Here is an 18,824-nt window from a genome sequence, read left to right as displayed (position 1 = left end):
TGACACAAGACATTTTAGCTTTTCATTTTTAATTACTTTGAAAAAAAAATTGAAAAACATGGTTTCAATGTCAGTATGGGGTATTTTGTGTGGATCGGTGACAAAATATTTAAATTTATTCCATCTTAAATCCAGTCTGTAACACAACAGAATATGACAAAGGTCGAGGGGTGTAAATACTTTCTGAAGGCACTGCAGCTGGACTTAGAAATTTAGGAAGACATCGGGGTCAGAGGAGGGAAGAGGGCACAGGGACAGGTTATGGGTTCAGTTCACAGAACTGTACAGCACAGCATCCTTCCACCACTCCCCACCGTAGACCGCATATGAAGCTGCTGAGCAAATTTGATCAATTTCCCCACTTGACTAAATTTCACCAAATTGATGATCAGACTTACAGGAGTCCGTGAGCAGGCACAAACACATCTTTTATACTCACTGTTTTGCAACGCCGGTAGAAGTGGATCTGCATCACTTTTATCACCTTGAACATCACTTGGCTCAGCAATGAACTCAACATCCCCCAGGCAGAGCACACCAGACAGCACACGATACACAGCACATACCTCCTACGTGGCACAAAGGTGAGCAAACCCCACACACCAAACTGAAGATCGATCGTTCCACAGCAACCCTCCTTGATACATTTGAATCATTAAGCACAATTGAGATGTGAAAATTTTTAACCATTGGATATCTTGCTTTACTCCAGCACATAAATTATGCTGATAACAGATGTAACTGAAACCAGGACTAAAACCACTCTGTGGTCGAAACATCACACCTGGGTAGCTATTCAGATTGATGGTGCTTTCAGATTTGAATATGGCTCTTCCCATGCAACGACAACCAGCTTTCATGAATGAGGGAACCATTTGTATGCATATCCACCAAGAGAGATTGATGGCAATTTCATGAAAGCATGTTCATTACCGATTTCCAGGAGTTCAGTGTGTAATTAAAAAATTTAATTTGGTCTTCACGCGATGGGGAAGGTGAGTGTGTGTCCGAGATTGCCAAAAAATGTATTATGTAACATATGGACGGCTCCACATTACAATGTAATATCATGTAGTGATTACATTTAAACCTCAGGCTGCAGATGTTTCGTCGGCAAGCAAAAATATGAGAGAATCTTTCCTGACGTACGAATAATCACGTATGGAACCTCCATTTTTGCCTTTCACTTTATACAAAACAGGAAATACTCACAGATATTACGTCGATGGCTGTGTTTGTGAGATATTTCAAAGCAGTTCACAACCTCTGAAGTTTATCCCAATAATTTTGTACTTTTAAGCTACATTCACAAGTGCACGTGATTCTGTTTGAGATGCACACTTTATAACAGTTTGATGTTAACATCATTTGAGTTGAACTGGCAGAAGCTTTTAGACCGATAATCACATATCCATCCATTGGGACCATATGCTGTGCAGAGCGTTGGTGTTGCCTAAGCAGTCTCCTTGGCTATTGGACACAATCCTGGATGGGTCGCCACTCCGACACAGGATACCAGCATCCATTTTGTCGACCTCGGAAGGATGACAGGCAGAGTCAACCCCACCTGGTATTAATTCAACAGTCGAGTGGGATTTGAACTCAGAATCCTAAGATCCCAAGCCGACCACCCTAACCATTAAGCCAACACCAGGCATTCATAATCTCATATAAAAGGTGCAAAAAGAGCATTTCTTTCAAAGAAAACACCCTAAAAATGGAGTTCATGATTGGCATAATTAGTTGCGGGGGGGGGGGGGGGTGGGGAGAAGTTTTCAACGCATCCACTGTGGACAATGTTACATTGAACATGAATATTGGACATTGGACCAATGTACAAAACGTGTGTTTCCACAAAAATCTTGCAATGCAGAATTTTGAACAAACAAAAGGGATCCAAGCATGGTGGAAAAGTTAACATTTAATAAAGGATGACAACATCTCAGGCAGAACTAGAACGGCATTCGGTAGAGCGCATACCTCCGCGAGGATGAGCAGTTTACGTTTTGTATCTCACTGATCGGCCAGATCTGGACCTGAACCAAAAATCTAATTGGCCTGTTCTTGTCACCGACCCAACTCATCCGACAAATTTTGTCAAAACCCGACTTTGGCCCCATCTCTAAATGGTGAAGAACCGTTAAAAAACATTATAATAGCCAGATCCAGATCTTCACCAAAATCTAATCAATTCATCCTTTTCACACACCCAACCTGTCCACCAAATTTCATCTGAATCCATGGATAATCTTTTGAGATATCATGCTCACAGACTGTCTGTCTAGACAGACAGGGGTGAAAATATAACCTCTGTCCACCTTCGATGGTAGATGTAATAAAATGAATTAAATGGTCAGGAAATGTTACACTTGGATGATTAATGTGTATGGGCATTACATGGACTTTATCCACATCTACATGGATGATAAGGTCACCAGAGTTTCTGGATGACAAGTCAATCAAGCATATTGTTCATGAACTGTCTCCATCTGCAATATATTTTGATGCAACCACACCGAGCCATCTTTGATGTACGATACCAAAGGCAGCATCACCGAGTGTCATTTGCTACTTGTTTACATAAATTAAAGCCTAATATTGCATTTCTGACATCATTCAGGCAAGAAGAGGTGGTCAACCCACTTTTGATGCATTGTTCGAATCTGGATCTTGTCAACTTTGTTAAAATGAAAAAAATTAAAATAAAAAGTGTTTATTCTTGCAGAGTAGAGATAAGCTGTGAAACTTCTGGACATTGGAAATGCAAAGAGGTAAAACTGTGGAGTACAAAGCAATCACTGCAGAGGTGTGAACTTTAGATACTGTATGTCGGTGTACGAGGTATTTTGGATCGGTAAATAAGTGGAGCTGTCTAAGTATGTCATACACTCCGAGTGTAAGGTGTTTAATAATATGAGAAAGGTTTTTCAGTTTGTCATGAGTCAAACCTCGTGAGAGAATCCAAGAATGTGAAAGCAATGCTCCATGGTACGATGTTGCTCCTGAAAAATGGTGTGATTAATCACAACGTCAAGTGTTCCACTGCCCTGGGAGTCAAGATACCTGAAAAATAAATAATAATAATAAATAAATAAAAACACACACATTCAACACGGTCAACGTGCCGAATACCTGGCTGATGATTTTACCTTGGCAGGTATGTGGATGGAAGCTTGAATTGCAGCAGCTTTTTCTGCAGGGCCAGTCCAGCGTACATGTAATAGAATACATGAAAATTTCTCTCTCCCCTGCAATGACATGTCAAAACATTGCACACTTCATTCATAAAACTTTCATGGGTGTGCATATTGCTCTGCACCCTCTTCCACAACTCAATATTTCCAATGCAATTCAAAATAGATTTTTTGTTTTGAGATTCCGGGCCGAGCGAGACTCAGCTATGAGGAGCGACTGAAGGAGACGGCTTTATTCACCAGAAATGAGGCGGTTACGAGGAGATATGATGGAGATATTTAAGGAAATTAAAGGTATAGATAAAATCAGTGGAGGTGATTATTCAACAGAGTAGGCAGTGATAGGACCAGGGCAATAGCCTGAGAGTAAGGAATAGAAGAGTTAAGACGGAAGCAAGGCAGGGGACTTTCACTCAGAGAGTAGTTAATGCATGGAATGACCTCCCTGGAAACGTAGGGACAGCAGAAAAAGTAGATAAGTTTAAATTAGAATTAGATAGGTACCTGGAAGTTATGGAGATCGAGGGGTATGGGGATGGTAAGACTTTTAGGGAGTTTGAGCATTGATTGGTGATTGTGTACGGAGTGCTGTTGGTGGGGGTCTCATCAAGGGGGACTGTGTGGTTGATGTGTGTTTTTAGCCAAGCCCATGGCCCCTCCCCTGAGGGAAAGAAAAAAAAATTCAAACATTACAAAAAAAAATAATTCGTGAATTAAAAACAGCATTTTTTGCATTTTCTTCCTTGGATCTTGTGTAGATGGGTTGGCGTGGTGTTCACGCAGGCATGAAAGGCTGAATGGCCTCCACCTGTGAGATTTCCTTGTAATTCCTCGATTATATGCAAATCTGGCGGTGTGGTAGTCACCACTACTAATGCAGCAAACCCTCTCACGCAGGTGATTCCGATGACTTCCAATACCAACTAATATACTCCACCGGTCATAAAGTTTTAGAACACCCCCATTTTTCCAGGTTTTACTGAAATTTAAGCAGTTCAAGTCCAGCGAATAACCTGAAATGGTACAAAGCTAAGCGGTAAACTACCAGAGGTTAAAAAAAAGTTTAGGTTCCCAAAAACTGAAAAATAATGAAAATTTCAGAGTTGTTAAAAAAGGCCCTTTTCAGGGAACAAGTAATGGGTTAGCAACTGCAGCTGTTCTACAGCAATGGAAGTAAATTAAGCCTTGAAAGTTGATGCAAACAATTCCTACAGGTGTCCCAACTTCTGTTGATTAGTTACAAACCCTCTGTCTGTATAAAATCAGTGTTGAAACAGACTGTGTTGTTCCACCCTCTGAAGCATTATTTGGACAACATTGCACGACAGGAAGTAGTATATTGCTCCCATAGTGGCGAGAAAAAGACAATTAACAAAGGAAGACAGACAAACCATTACAACCCTTAAAAGTGGAGGTCTTTCCTTAAGAGAAATTGCAAAGTAAGCCAAGGTTTCAGTGAGTACAGTTTCCTACACCATCAAAAGGCACTTGGAAACTGGAGGAAACTCTGACAGGAGGAGGTCTGGCAGATCCAAAGCCACAACACAATGAGAAGACAAGTTTCTGAGAGTCAACAGCTTGCGTGATAGACGGCTCAGAGGAAGCAGCTTCAAGCACAGCTCAACACTGGTCGAAGTAAGGAAGTGTCAGTTTCAACTGTGAAGAGAAGACTTCGAGCTGCAGGTTTGTCAGGTCGAGTGGCTGTAAGAAAGCCATTGCTAAGATGGCAAATTAAGAAAAAGAGGCTTGCCTGGGCCAGGAAGCACCACCAGTGGACTACTGAAAACTGGAAGGTCTTATATGGACCAATGAATCAAAATTTGAAATCTTCGGTTCATCACGCAGGGTTTTTGTAAGCCATCGAGTAGGCGAAAGGATGGTTCCTCAGTGTGTGACACCAACTGTCAAACATGGAGGAGGAAGCGTGATGATCCGGGGCTCTTTTGCGAGATCCAGAGTCGGCGACTAGCACAGAGTGACTGGCACCCTGAACTAAAAGGGCTAGCACAGCATTTTGCAGCACCATGCAATACCCTCTGGACTATGTTTAGTTGGTCAGGGGTTCATCCTACAGCAAGATAACGACCCAAAACAAACCTCCAGGCAATGTCAGAACTATCTCAGAAGAAAAGAACAAGACAGTAGGCTTCAAATCATGGAATGGCCAGCACAGTCTCCAGACTTAAACCCCATCGAGCTGGTTTGGGATGAACTTGACAGAAGGGTGAAAGCAAAGCAACCAAAAAGTGCAACACTTTTGTGGGAACTTCTGCAACAGTGTTGGGAAGAACTTTCCAAACAATATTTGATTTCCATTGGAGAAAGAATGCCACGGGTAATGTTCGGCTGTTATATCTGTAAAAGGTGGCTACTTTGACGAGTCAAAATTTTAGATTAAATTTTGTTCAACAAAACGACTCCATTATTTATTTTTTTTATCTGCAATTGTTTATTCGTTCTATGCTTTAATTTCAGAGTACATCGAAACATTAAACTGCTTAAATTTCAGTAAAAACTGTTCGAAAACTTTTGACCGGTCTTGTGTGTGCATGTGTGTGTATATATATATATATATATATATATATACATATATATATATATATATATATATATATATATATATATATATATATATATATATATATATATATATATATATATATATATATCAGGAGCTGAGTTTCTCTAACAATTATGCTTTATTGTAAAGAGTTTCTGCTGCTGTAGAACAATACAAATGTTACCATTGGAAAGGTAACAAGTCATAAAAACATTTCTCAGAAATAGGCCAGATGATGGATGAATGGATTAATGGATGATAAACGATGGATGACTATGATGATAATGAACGAGATGATTTTCTAGTTTTGACCGAACTCGGGTTTTATTTGTTTGTTTTTTGCTTTTGCCATGGTCGTGAGAACTGAAAATGGATCCCTGCCTGGACAATCAGCTGAACAGACCAGGTGGGTTATCACATGCAGCCAAAGCGACTTTTTAGAGAAGATACTCCAACTTTAGTTTTGTATGTTGCGGGTGTAACCGACATTTGTTTTTTTTCCATCCCATCCCAACATCGAGATTCCGAGCATACTCTGAAAATTGATTGACTTCAAACAAAAAATTTGTTCCTTTCATCACAAACTTGCCCGTTTTAAAAGCCTGTTTCCATGATTGATGAAGAAGCATGACCTCAAGCTTTAATGTCGCGGTGCCAATGGTAACATCTATTATTCTACCACAGTAGGAACCCTTTACAAGGGCATGCAAGGGGTACACAAAAGGAAATATAGCAATACTTATCAAAGCAATAAAAAAATATATCAATAAAAGTACACACAAACAACAACAACCACAGCCACAACAACAATTACGTGTTAAAAAGATCTTGTTTTCGTGTGTTTCACTTCATTTTACATCATCTTGACACTCACAGATAGTGAAGTATAACATGCTGTCTTTTGATTAAACCTGTCAGCGAAGCTTCACACTGAGTATTATTTAAACGACACCAGACATCACCTGTACCCCAGCTAAAATACATGAGCTCTTTTAAATTCTGACTCCTTGCTTTAAACAAAGATCAAATAAGCAAATCCATCCATCCATCCATTGGGACCAAACTCTGTACAGAGCGTCGGTGCTGCCGAAGCAGTTTCCTTGGCAATTGGGCACAATCCTGGACGGGTCGCCACTCCGACGCAGGATACTCGAATGACTCGATCATCCCCAGCAAGTTGGTACTCATTTTGCCAACTTCATTAGGATGGCAGGCTGAGTCAACCCCCTGGTGAAGTAATTCAGTGGGCAATGAGGCTTGAACTCAGGACCCTTGGATCCCAATCCGCCACCCTAACCACTGAGCCAACACCAGGCATATAAATCAGCAAAAGTCTTTTAGTGTCGATGTGCCCAATACCTGGTTTCTCCAAAATGAAAGCTGGAACAGATCAAATCAGCAAATGGTGGTTGTTCAACAAAGTAATGCAGAGTAAGCAATTATCAGGCAAAGATAAATTTAAATAATCAAGAAATTAATACCGAATGAAAGTGTGAAATGAGCAATAAAGCAAAAGGCATGAAATTGCAGCAGACGATGTAGACCGAAAGCAATGAAAGGTAGAGTATAAAACCAAAGTACCAAAACTCCAAAAGGTATATTATATTAAAACGAAGGGCAATGGCAGCACGTCCTTGGATCTCTCGAGTTGTGTCTGAAGCCAAGAGTGGAAAATCCGAATGAGATTATGCTGCGGGGAAGGATCGAAATGCGAGCAGGCCCAAGAGAGCAGTTTTATACTCTCTTCTGATGTCACTTAAAGCCCCCATCAGACTATCAAAGTTAAATGACCGGTGGTTCAATTTCTTCATTTTCACGGAGACTGTCAAAGAGATTAATCGAATTAGTGAGTCCGTCCAGCTCGGGTGAAATTTTAATCAGTTCATCCAACACCCAAAAGTTAGATAATCCCAACCAGATCCTTTCAGCACATATTTCAAAATGAAATACTTGTTTCAAAGGAAATGTATTTGTGTAAAATTGTACCCAGTTATCTCCCCCCCCCCCCACCAACCTCACCCACCTCCCCTTCCACAGAGATAAATCACCATGAACAATCACTAAACTAATTCTGCTTTTTGATACAGTCGATAGTAACAACCACATCACAACACAGGTGTTTTTAAAAAAATATTATTTTCTGATACGATTTTACAACCTATAAAGTGAAAGAAATTTGATTAATTAACACACGATAACTGTGTCTACCCTTGTTTTCAGGAGAAAGCTGACCAAAAAGAGCATGATCCATGTACCAGACTACTTTTCCACCTTGCAGATGCTCCAGATCCCGAGTGAGCTGGTTCTAATACCTTGGGGCTTCCATCAGGAGTAAACTCTTTCAAGTGTCGTGGAGACTCAAATCAAAGTCTCAAAGTGACCAACTCTTGCAAAGTTAACATAAGGCAGTAGTTACCACTTACAAACCTACCAGTGGCCCACTTAACAGTTTCAGAAGGACCACAAACGACACCTTTCAGAGTAGGAACAGTTGACTTGTTTTAACAGAGTGGGAACAGTTGACCAATTATGCAACTAGTTTTAACTAACCTGACTATTCCCTTAGTCAGCCACTAGAAAAGGTTCAGTCTGCTGGGCTGACCAGACAGCAAAGTTGGTGTTTAAGCCTGCTGCAGACTGAGCATCCTTCATACTAAACATTTCGCATGATGAGGCCGAATCACCAGGCCTGTTGCATTGAATCACCAGGCCTGTTGCATTGACATGGCAGGCAGGTCTGTGGTCTCTCTATTTTGAACTGCCTCTTCTCCAATATTGCTCCCTCTGCTCTATTCGTCCTCGGACTCTCCTCAACTACTCCAACATGCCCACTTTCTTCCAGCCACCCATTTCTGATGAAAACTTCCAAAATCTAGGCTGACTTATACACCTCGACTGATTAATTCCTTGCTTATTGTCGATTGAACAGGATTTCAGAACTTGTTCTTTCCCATTCTTTCCTCCAGGGCCTAAATCAGGCAGTGTGCTTCCACCTTGTGTCCCCCATCCTGACCCATGATCCTCCCACAAAAAAATTTGAGAAATTGATAAACGGAAACAGCATTTCTTTCATTCTTGGAATCTTTCTGCAGTTCGTTGCATTATTCACTGGCCCAACAGTTCAGCAGATTCACGATGACTAATGGGCCAAAGTGGCAAACTTCTCCAGCCAATCCTTAGTTTAAAAAGGCCTGTGCACACCTGTAGTGGGGAGATGATGGCGTTGACTGACTGTGTACTGGGTGAAGCCCAGCACCGCCATACACTGAGGTTGTGAAGGTTAGGGCGGGGGTTCGCCCCACAAAAGAGACCAGATAGAACGGTGGATGTGAATTGTTTTATTACTCGTAAATGATGCCATTTTGGAAAAGACGGCACTTGTGTTTCCGAATGAAAATGTGGGACTATGGGGGAATTCACAGTGTATGTTCATGAGGGCCAGAAATGCCACCCTGTTGTGCCTCATCTGTAGTTCTGATATGGTCTGTTGCACCGACAGATGAAAAGAATTTGGTAATCTTCCTCTTTTTCAGGCCTTCCAAGACTCACTCATTTTGTCTGAAAGCAAAGTTAGTGATACGATGAGAAAAATCGATGCGCTTGGTCCCTACGGAGATGGCATTGAGCGAGTTCGGAGGCGCTGAGCACTATCGGATGGACGAGTGCACCAACGCTTGCGATGAGGTGTGTTGACAATGGCACACACATATCCTGTACCAGGGGCTATGCGCAACATTGTCAGCACCCCTTGTCGAGCGCATTGGCGGATTCGTCCACCTTGTAGTGCTGAGTGCCTGATCGTGCTTGCAGCTCACTCACACTGCAACCTGACACACTGTACACACACACACACACACACACACACACACACACACACACACACACACACACACACACACACAACAATGTGAGTGGGCCTTGCATGGATTATAGTACTGTATATGCTGGCAAAATCGAAATAAGAGCTGGTTTTTTTCCTGCCATAATTTGGGGATAAAAATTAGGGTGAAAATATCAGTTTTTGTAAAAGTGAAACAGAAACATGTGCAATGTCCAAAGGGGGGAGTGAGCACCCCCTGAACCCCGCCCCCCCCCCCAGATCCACCCTTGAGATGGTACGGCAGAGTGTGGAGTCATTAGTTAAAAGATAGAGGATTTTCCAGAGTCGGAGAGATCATTGAAGATTATAAAAAGCACAGGGCCCACAACACCGACTTGAGGAACTACAGCCTGGATAGAGGGGATGAGAGAATTCCATTAAGAGCCACGCGTTGACTCCGACAGGAGAGGAAGTCTGTGAGCCATGAGTGAAGACGTCCTTGGATACTATAAGAAGAGAGTTTGGTGAGTAGTGCAGGGTGCCAGACCGTATTGAAAGCTCGTGATATGTTGAGGTAGATGGCTCTGATTTCATGTCTGGTATTGAGGATTTCCATCCATTGTTGGGAAAGCAGGAGCAGCAAATCCAGGGTAGAGCAACCTGGTCTGAATTCAAATTGACGATCGGAGATCAAGCCATTGGAGAAGAGGAAGGTTTTGATGATGGAAGGGATGATGGGTTCTATGACCTTACTGATGATTTTGAGCAGGCCGATTGCTCTGGAGTTGAAGGGATCTGTTTTTGACCTTTTTCATGTGAAGCAGTAATGTTTGCTGAAGACTGTTTGCGCAACTGATCAAAAAAAAAAAAAAATCAAAGGTATTTACTACATTTTAAGCTTAATTAAAAACTCAATTTAAACTTTGAAATCCCTTGATCCATCTCTCAACAAAAGCATGATTAAATCAACATGACCGAAGACAAGGATGAGACAAAACAAGTACACACTAAACTCTTGTCCGTCAAATGCTATAAAGTACGACTGTGTTATCGATATGAATCCATTCTATGTACAAAAATCGACAAACAAGACAGCATCGACACTTAATACCAATGGTTTCTTTGGGTCATAATGCAGCGAAACTTTGTCACCTGTGATAAGTTACAGAACATAATAAATTATGATAAATTACAGTACAGGCTTTATTACGATCTATGATAGAATAAGTTCGAGTTTCAGGGCACTTCGTCAATTTTTTTTTTAACACAGTTTTGTCATTTTTGGACTCAGAAAATATCACATCGTCAACAGACATGTTTGGCAAAGCAATTCTCGTTGTTGTTAATATGTTTTGTTTACTTGAAATTGTGAACACAAAGGATCCCTGTATCTACTTTAAATGGATGAGGTGTGTGTGTGTGTGTGTGTGTGTGTGTGTGTGTGTGTGTGTTTTGCACAAGATGTTATGAATGGCATCAGACAGGTGCAACCAATCAATTTTGGGAGGATGGAGGTGCAATGCCAGCACTGTGGTGCTCTGCATTGGCAAAGAGAAAAATGCATCAATCTGCTGTGGTGCAAATAAGTGCCTTGCTGGTGTGTGACAGCCATTTACAGCTCCACCACCTGCCATAAGTGAGTTAGGGGAAGGCTGTTCTGCCAAAATGCAAGGCCTCTAAACAATGCACTGACTTCGGCCTCATTGACAGTTTACCGGATTAAACCCTCTGGAGGTGGATTCACAATATCTGTGGTGATCCAGGGAAATTTGAACCACAAATTTGGACCACTGCAAGCCAATCCTGGAGAACAACCGAAATTTGCACAAATATGTGTTCATGATCCACAGCATGACAATGAAGATAGAGTTCGACTCAATAACATGGATCGACCTGCAAGAACATCTGCAGCTCATCATGCCTGGTGAGCAGCTGCACTGAGGGAGCTGCAGAAGGAGCGACGTCACTGCAACCCATATGCCCAGGACTTCATCATGGCTTGTGACTTGACAGCAGCTGACATTGCCCATGCAAAGTTGATTATTGATGTCAACCAAAGGCCAGATGGGCAGTACCCATGTCGATACAACCCTGGCTTAATGAGGTATCGGTGCTGATGGAAGATGAGGAGGCTGGGAACAGGGATGTCATGCTGCACCTGCATGGTGGTGGTCTGCAGAAATTCCATGACATCAATCGTGCTCATGATGCACTACACTTTGTGCTACTGTTTCCCCATGGCACTGATGGCTGGCATCTTGGCTTACAAAACATCTCACCAACAGATTTCTATTCCTTCCACATACAGTACAGCTCAAATTTATCAAACATATTACTCCATGGTCAGCAGATTTTTTTCAGGAATACTGCTGCATGAGTTTTGCTAAGGTGGAGCACCAGCAACTAAGATGGGTGAAGAGCTCAGAGGGACAAAGGCAGTTGCGTGCAGATGTCTACCATCATCTGCAGGATGCAGTGGCAGCACATGATGCTGCAGGAGATGATGATGATGTGGCTCGAGGGAGGCGTGTGATTCTGCCAGACACATTCATTGGCAGCCCACGGGACTTTCACATGCAGTTCCAAGACTTTGTGGCCATCATACGTGAGTACCACACGCCATATCTTTTCATTACATTTGCATGCAACCCCAAATGGCCAGAAATTCGAGAAGCACTCCTTCCAGGACAAAACTCTTTTGACTGGCCAGACATTGTTAGCAGAGTTTTCCACATGAAAAATAATGCTTTGCTGGATGAACTGGTGAGGAGGGGCATGTTTGGCAGAACAAAGGGATGGATATACTGCATGTCATTGAGTTCCAGAAAAGGGGCCTTCCTCACTCACATATCCTGCTCATCCACCATGAAGATGATCACATTCGCACAGCAGACGCAGTTGATGAAGTTTTCTGTGCAGAGTTTCCCATTGACCCACAACAATTCCCAGCTGGCCCACAGCGTGACCAAGCACAAAGGTTACAAGACATTGTGCTGAACCGAAGGGTGCATGGCCCATGTGGTGCTCAGAATCCAAATGTACCATGCATGGAGAAAAGCAAGTGCACCAAAAATTTTCCAAAACAATTTGCTCCCATCACAGTGTGGGACAATGACCAGACATATCCAGTCTCCCAGCACCACTGACCACAACAGGGTGGCCAGTCAATTATGCATGAAGGGTGCATGATTGACAAGAGTTGGATTGTGCCTTACAGCCCACAACTTCTGTTGCAGTTTGAGGCACACATCAATGTGGAAGTGTGTGCATCTTCACTCGCTGCAAAATACCTGCAGATATATATACATATGCATATATACATATATATATATATACATATATACATATATATATATATATACATATATACATATATATATATATATACATATATACATATATATAAATATATATATATATATATATATATATATACATATATATATATATATATATATATATATATATATATATATATATACATATATACATATATACATATATATATATATATATATATACATATATACATATATATACATATATACATATATATATATATATATATATATATATACATATATACATATATATATATATATATATATATATATATATATATATATATATATATATACATATATACATATATATATGTATATATATACATATATACATATATATATATATATATATATATATATATATATATATATATATTTCTGGGACCCGAATGTACCGTGGCTTCAGGGCAGGCTGAATCAGCTCCTGCAAGGCAGCAGCAACAGCAGCAGCAACAGCATAGAGCTGGAGAACCTCAACAGGATGCAGGGAGCCAAGCTCAGCAGCACCAGCCAATGAGGTGAAGAGCTTCTAGGATATGCACTAAATTGGTGCTGGTGAAGTATGCTGGTGAATGCTGGGATTTCCCATGACAGCACGCTACCTTCCAGTGCTTCAACTCCCTGTGCATTTGGAGAATGAGCAGGTGGTGACTTATCCTGAAGGTAGTGCAGAGCAGACACCATGCCGCATTACGCTGACAGCATTCTTTGAGCACAATGCACAAAACCAAAACTTCCCAAGTGCAAATAACCTGCGCTACTGTGTCTTCCCAAAAAATTTTGTGCTGAGACCACCCAAGGTGTGGAGAAGATGCAAGCAGGCATGGTTTCCACCTTGGATGTGTTGTCACTGTGCACCCACTGTCTGGGGAGGAGTTCTATTTGCACATTTTACTGAACACCGAGCACAGCTGTGGCAAAACCTCACACATTGACATGCGCACAAGAAATGATCACACCAATGAGAGCTACCAAGAGACATGCCACCAGCTTGGATTACTACAAGATGATGGACAGTGGGAGCTGGTCCTACAGGATGCAGCATCAAATCACTGGCACCCAAGATCAGGAAGCTCTTTGTTACACTGCTGTGTTTCTGCCACCCAGCAAACCCACACACATTGTTCAAAAACCACTGCCATGAAAAGTGGGATAACTTCATGAATTTGGTTCCGAACCGACCACATGAGAAGCTCCTGCATGCAATAGTGCTCCAAGATATTGAGGAACAGGTCCATGCAGCAGAGGTGGAGCAACAGTTCCATGCTGCCTTCCACCTGCCAAATGTGACGAATGAAATGAGGGAACGTGTAAACCAAATAATGAGAGCAGCAAACATTGGACAATTACCTACAGTTGTCCATGATGAGTTGCAGTTTGATGATGTGACACCACAAAACATAGTTGAGGATAAGATCATTGGGCCAAATGCACTGCTGCCTTCTCAACAGGAGATCTTTGACCAGGTGTTTGCTGCAGTGCGGGGAAATGAACCCTTTGCAATGTTCATTGATGCATGTGGTGACACTGGCAAAACATACCGACTGAGCCCACTGTTTTCTGCTGTGCACAACATGAATAGCCAACATGGCCAACCAGAAGTTGCACTCCTGTGGGGAGTGGAATTGTGGAAAATTGTCTATTTTTGTGTTTTCTTTTTTTTGTGGAATTGTGCAAAGAATCATACATATATATATATATATATATATATATATATATATATATATATATATATATATATATATATATATATATATATATATATATATATATATATATATATATAGTGGAATTGCAGCAACACTGATGCAAGGTGGCCGCACATTCCACTCACGGTTCAAGGCACCAATAAATATAAATGAAACATCAGCCTGCAGTATTAATCTGCAAGACAGCACAGCTGACTTGATCAGATGCACAAAACTTACGGTGTGGGATGAGGTGCCAATGGCCCACCAGAATTTGCTGCAGGCACTGGACCACACACTGCAAGATATCACGGGCAGGGCACATTCACATGAGCCATTTAGTCGAAAGTTCATTGTGCTTGCAGGTGACTTCTGCCAGGTGCTCCCTGTTGTGCCACATGCTTCACGTGCATAGGTGGTCCGTGCCTGCCTAAAAATTGAAAGGACAAGAGAGTAGGCATCACTTTGGGAGGTGTTCCATGTGAAGCAGCTCAGGGACAACATGCGTGTGCTGCACACTGAAAATAACCCAGTACTGAGAGCATTTGATGATTCCCTGCTTCAGTTTGGTAATGGGACTCTGCCACATGATGATGGTTGTATCATCAGAATTGATGATAAATGCCTTGTGATCAAAATTTTTGCAGAGACAGAGGAAGCTGTAGCTGCATCACGACAAGCACTCATTGACTGGGTGTACCCTAATTTGCAACAAAGATACAGAGGTGGCTAGTGGATTGCAGAGCATGCAATTTTGGCACCGAAGAATGTTGCTGTGGATGAGCTGAATATGGCAATATCAGATGGATTCCCAGGTCATGGGAAATGTTCGATGGAGAGGAGGTTGCCAACAGACCAGTGGAATACCTCAACACATTGTGCTCTGCTGGGCTGCCTCCACACCACAGTTACCTTTAGCCAGGCATGCCACTGATACTGCTGAGAAATTTCAAACCAAAATAAAGGCTTGTGCGATGGCACAAGGATCCTGCTTCGTGCTGTTCATAATGGGCGGCCATTAGAAGCAGAAATAACAGGTACGAACAATGCTGGTCATATTGTGTACATCCCACACATAACCATGGCACCAAATGAAGGCGACCACACATTTGAATGGTGATGCCGGCAGTTTCCTACTCAGGTGACTTTTGCAATGACAATCAACAAAGCCCAGGGACAGACACTCAATAAGTTGGGTGTGTGGTTGGAAGATTCAGTCTTTGCACAAGGCCAGCTCTATATGGCAGCATCAAGAGTTGGCCACCTGGGCAATCTGTGCTTGGCTATAAAGCAGGCACAACATGGTGTGAATACTTCAAGGAATGTGGCATACACAGAAGTGCTGTGATATCGTAAAACTGAGACATGAGAATATTTGTGATTAAATAAAAGAAGAAAAATGATCAATTTTTTTTTTTAACATAAAAAGGCCCTTATAGGCTGCCTTTCAACCATGAGAGCAGTGGTTTATTGATCATTTATATACCATTAATTTATAAATCGTCCAATATATACAGCATATCATCTTCGACGATAAATGGATGAGGTGTGTGTGTGTGTCATGTTTTTTGTGGAGGCCTCCTGGAGCATCTGATGGAGAAGGTGAGACATCAAATTGATCACCATGATCTCCTGGGTTGATTAGGCTAATTAACTACAAAGAACCCAGAAAAATTCCAATGTTTTAAATGCACGCCATGTTAAGCTGGATAGAGCAGCTAAATACGTCCTTCTACCACAGCATGGCTTTTAAGTTATAAAATAAATAACCAAAACACTGATATTGTCACAAAGCATTTATGAATTAATATTAATAATATTAAAATAATAATAATAATAGTCATAGTATCATTTTGCAATGAAAATATTACAAATATATTAGCCTTGCCCTGGGCCAAGCACATCTCAGCTTGGTGAAAGGCAAGTTAATGCTCCAGCAGTACCGCAGGCAGGTATGCTACAAGGAGGTGAAGATTTTGTCCATCGGACAAACGGGCCCACTAGTGATGTAAAGTATTTGTCAATCATTTGTCATTCACAATTACCTTCACATTTTTTTTGTCGAACAGTTTATGATGACTCCGCTGACGAAGTCACGGTGGCATTATGTTTTGGGTTGGCCATCCATCCATGATAATTTTCTGTTTTCTTTGCAACCACTTATCCGCTAAATTGTTTGGGAGATAAAAAATTGATGATATCATTAACCTCCGCCATCTTCGAAGATGGATGGAGGTTACTGTTTTCACCCCTTTCTGTTTGTTTGTTTGTGAACAGTATTACAGAAAAACTCCTCGACGGATTTCGACGAAACTTGGTGGGGGTTTAGGTATGGTCCAAGGATCATGCCATTAAATTTTGGACTTGGTGATTGGACTTGGTGATCTGGCAGCCCCCCCCCCCAAAAATTGAGAAATTTTTTTTTTTGCATTTCTACATGTTTTAAGTGATTTCCAACCCCCCCAAATTTCCCCCCCCCTCAAAAAAGAGAATTTTTTTTTGCATCTCCATGTTTTAAGTGATTTCCAACCCCCCCCCAATTTTTTTTGTTACACCCCAAAAAAAATTGTTAGAGAATTTTTTTTTTTTTTTGCATTTCTACATGTTTTAAGTGATTTCCAACCCCCCAAAATAATTGTTACCCCCCCCCAAAAAGGGTAAAAAATTTTTTTGCATTTCTACATGTTTTAAGTGATTTCCAACCCCCCAAAAAAAATTGTTCGAGAAAAAATTTTTTTGCCTTTTTTTTCAACAAAATTTCGATTTTTTTTTTTCCATTTTTATATGTTTTATGTGATTTCCAACCCCCCCCAAAAAAAAAAGAAAAATGGAGAAAAGAACGATAACTCTCAGCATTGTTGACATCATATTTAATGAATAAGATATAAGGTTCACTTGAGTGACCCAGCAGTATTGGCGGCGGAGGTTTTGAACTCTCGAGTACTCCCCCTCTAGTTGGTCATGTTTTTATGTGGTCCAACATAAAACCTTCAAAAATCTTCTCCGAAACAGCTGAATAGATTGAGACGAAACTTTACAGTTATGATTTCCTCTCCATGAGGAAGAAAAAGTTCTCCACCTATGACATCATAGGTCACATGGTTTGGCAGCTATGATTTTTGAAGAATAAACCTTTAAAAACCTTCTTCTCCAGACGGCTTGACAGATCGTGGGGAAACTCCACCAACATGTTCCCCAAGCCTTGTTGATACCAGGGTGTTCACAAATGATTAAGAGGTCACGTGGTCTGACAGCCATATTGGATTGAATGAAAATCGTACAAAAAATTCCCTCTTGAAGCGCTTTATCGATTGATGTGAAACGTCACAATTATGATGTAGTAGTCATGGGGAATAAATGTTTTAAATTTAAAACTGATTGGACACATGGTCTGGCAGCCAGAATTATTTAATATTTTGAATCTGGCTTCAGGGATTTAAATCAAACTTGGCACAAGTATGTATAATGATGTAATAATGTGGGTGGAGGCATATCTGGCGACGTCATGATATCGAAGAGTGTCCTTCTATTTAACATGCAACGTTTATTTTATTATCCGCCACTTCAGCACAATTACAAAAATTGCTTTGCATTGAGGTCGGGACCAAATTACAATCCGATTGCATTACTTCCTCTGTCAACTTTCAAATTAATAATCAAATCTCATGCTGTATTTTTCAACAAAAGCATAAATAAACAATATCCTAAGTTGCTTCAATGCAATTGTCAAAGCAATTTCATTGTTGTTTTGCATTACTTAAGAGAAGTCAAAAAAATAAACATTGCAGAAATGCATGGGGATACTTTTTCCTTACAAGGCTTGGCGTGTGACGCGGGACTTCTCCAGCAGGTAGGCCGAGATCTGAGCACCCACCACAGTTCCAGTTGAAGTGAATTTTAAGTCTAGAAACTTTCCAAAGCGACTCGAGTTGTTGTTGATTGTTGTGCTGGCATTGCCAAATGCTTCCAGTAGAGGGTTCACCTGTAAAATCTTCTCAGGTAACTCGTGATTTTCTGCCTGTAACCACAACAGAAGTGTGTGTGTCAGTGACTGCTATTGTGATGATCTATTGAGGTGAAGATTATATTTTTAAAACGAGAATTCAATTAAGAAATAGATTTCTGGTTGCAACAATAATTATGTGTAACGATGGTGCAAAATCAGTGATCGGTCGGCTTCGTCGATTAATTTGGAATTTGGACAGGGTACAAGCAAAC

The 18,824-nt window shown here is 41.0% G+C and overlaps 1 protein-coding gene across 1 annotated transcript in view; it reads right to left on the bottom strand.

The window, feature by feature from the left end:
- MYO3A (myosin IIIA) overlaps positions 1–18,824 on the bottom strand; it is a 229,865-nt gene that overhangs the window by 65,441 nt on the left and 145,600 nt on the right. Inside the window, exons 17-20 of the mRNA XM_085872728.1 lie at positions 18,422–18,624; positions 3,150–3,248; positions 2,949–3,063; positions 440–569 (exon numbers count right to left, since the gene is read on the bottom strand). Coding sequence (XP_085728854.1) covers positions 440–569; positions 2,949–3,063; positions 3,150–3,248; positions 18,422–18,624 — 547 coding nt within the window. The remainder of the gene's footprint in view (positions 1–439; positions 570–2,948; positions 3,064–3,149; positions 3,249–18,421; positions 18,625–18,824) is intronic.

The sequence above is a fragment of the Eptatretus burgeri genome, chromosome 3 (assembly GCF_056783735.1).
Source record: "Eptatretus burgeri isolate ZD-2024b chromosome 3, Ebu_testis_v1, whole genome shotgun sequence".
In the NCBI taxonomy this organism is placed as follows: domain Eukaryota; kingdom Metazoa; phylum Chordata; class Myxini; order Myxiniformes; family Myxinidae; genus Eptatretus; species Eptatretus burgeri.
The sequence above is the reverse complement of the archived record's forward strand: the minus strand, read 5'-3'. Positions and strand labels throughout refer to the sequence as shown.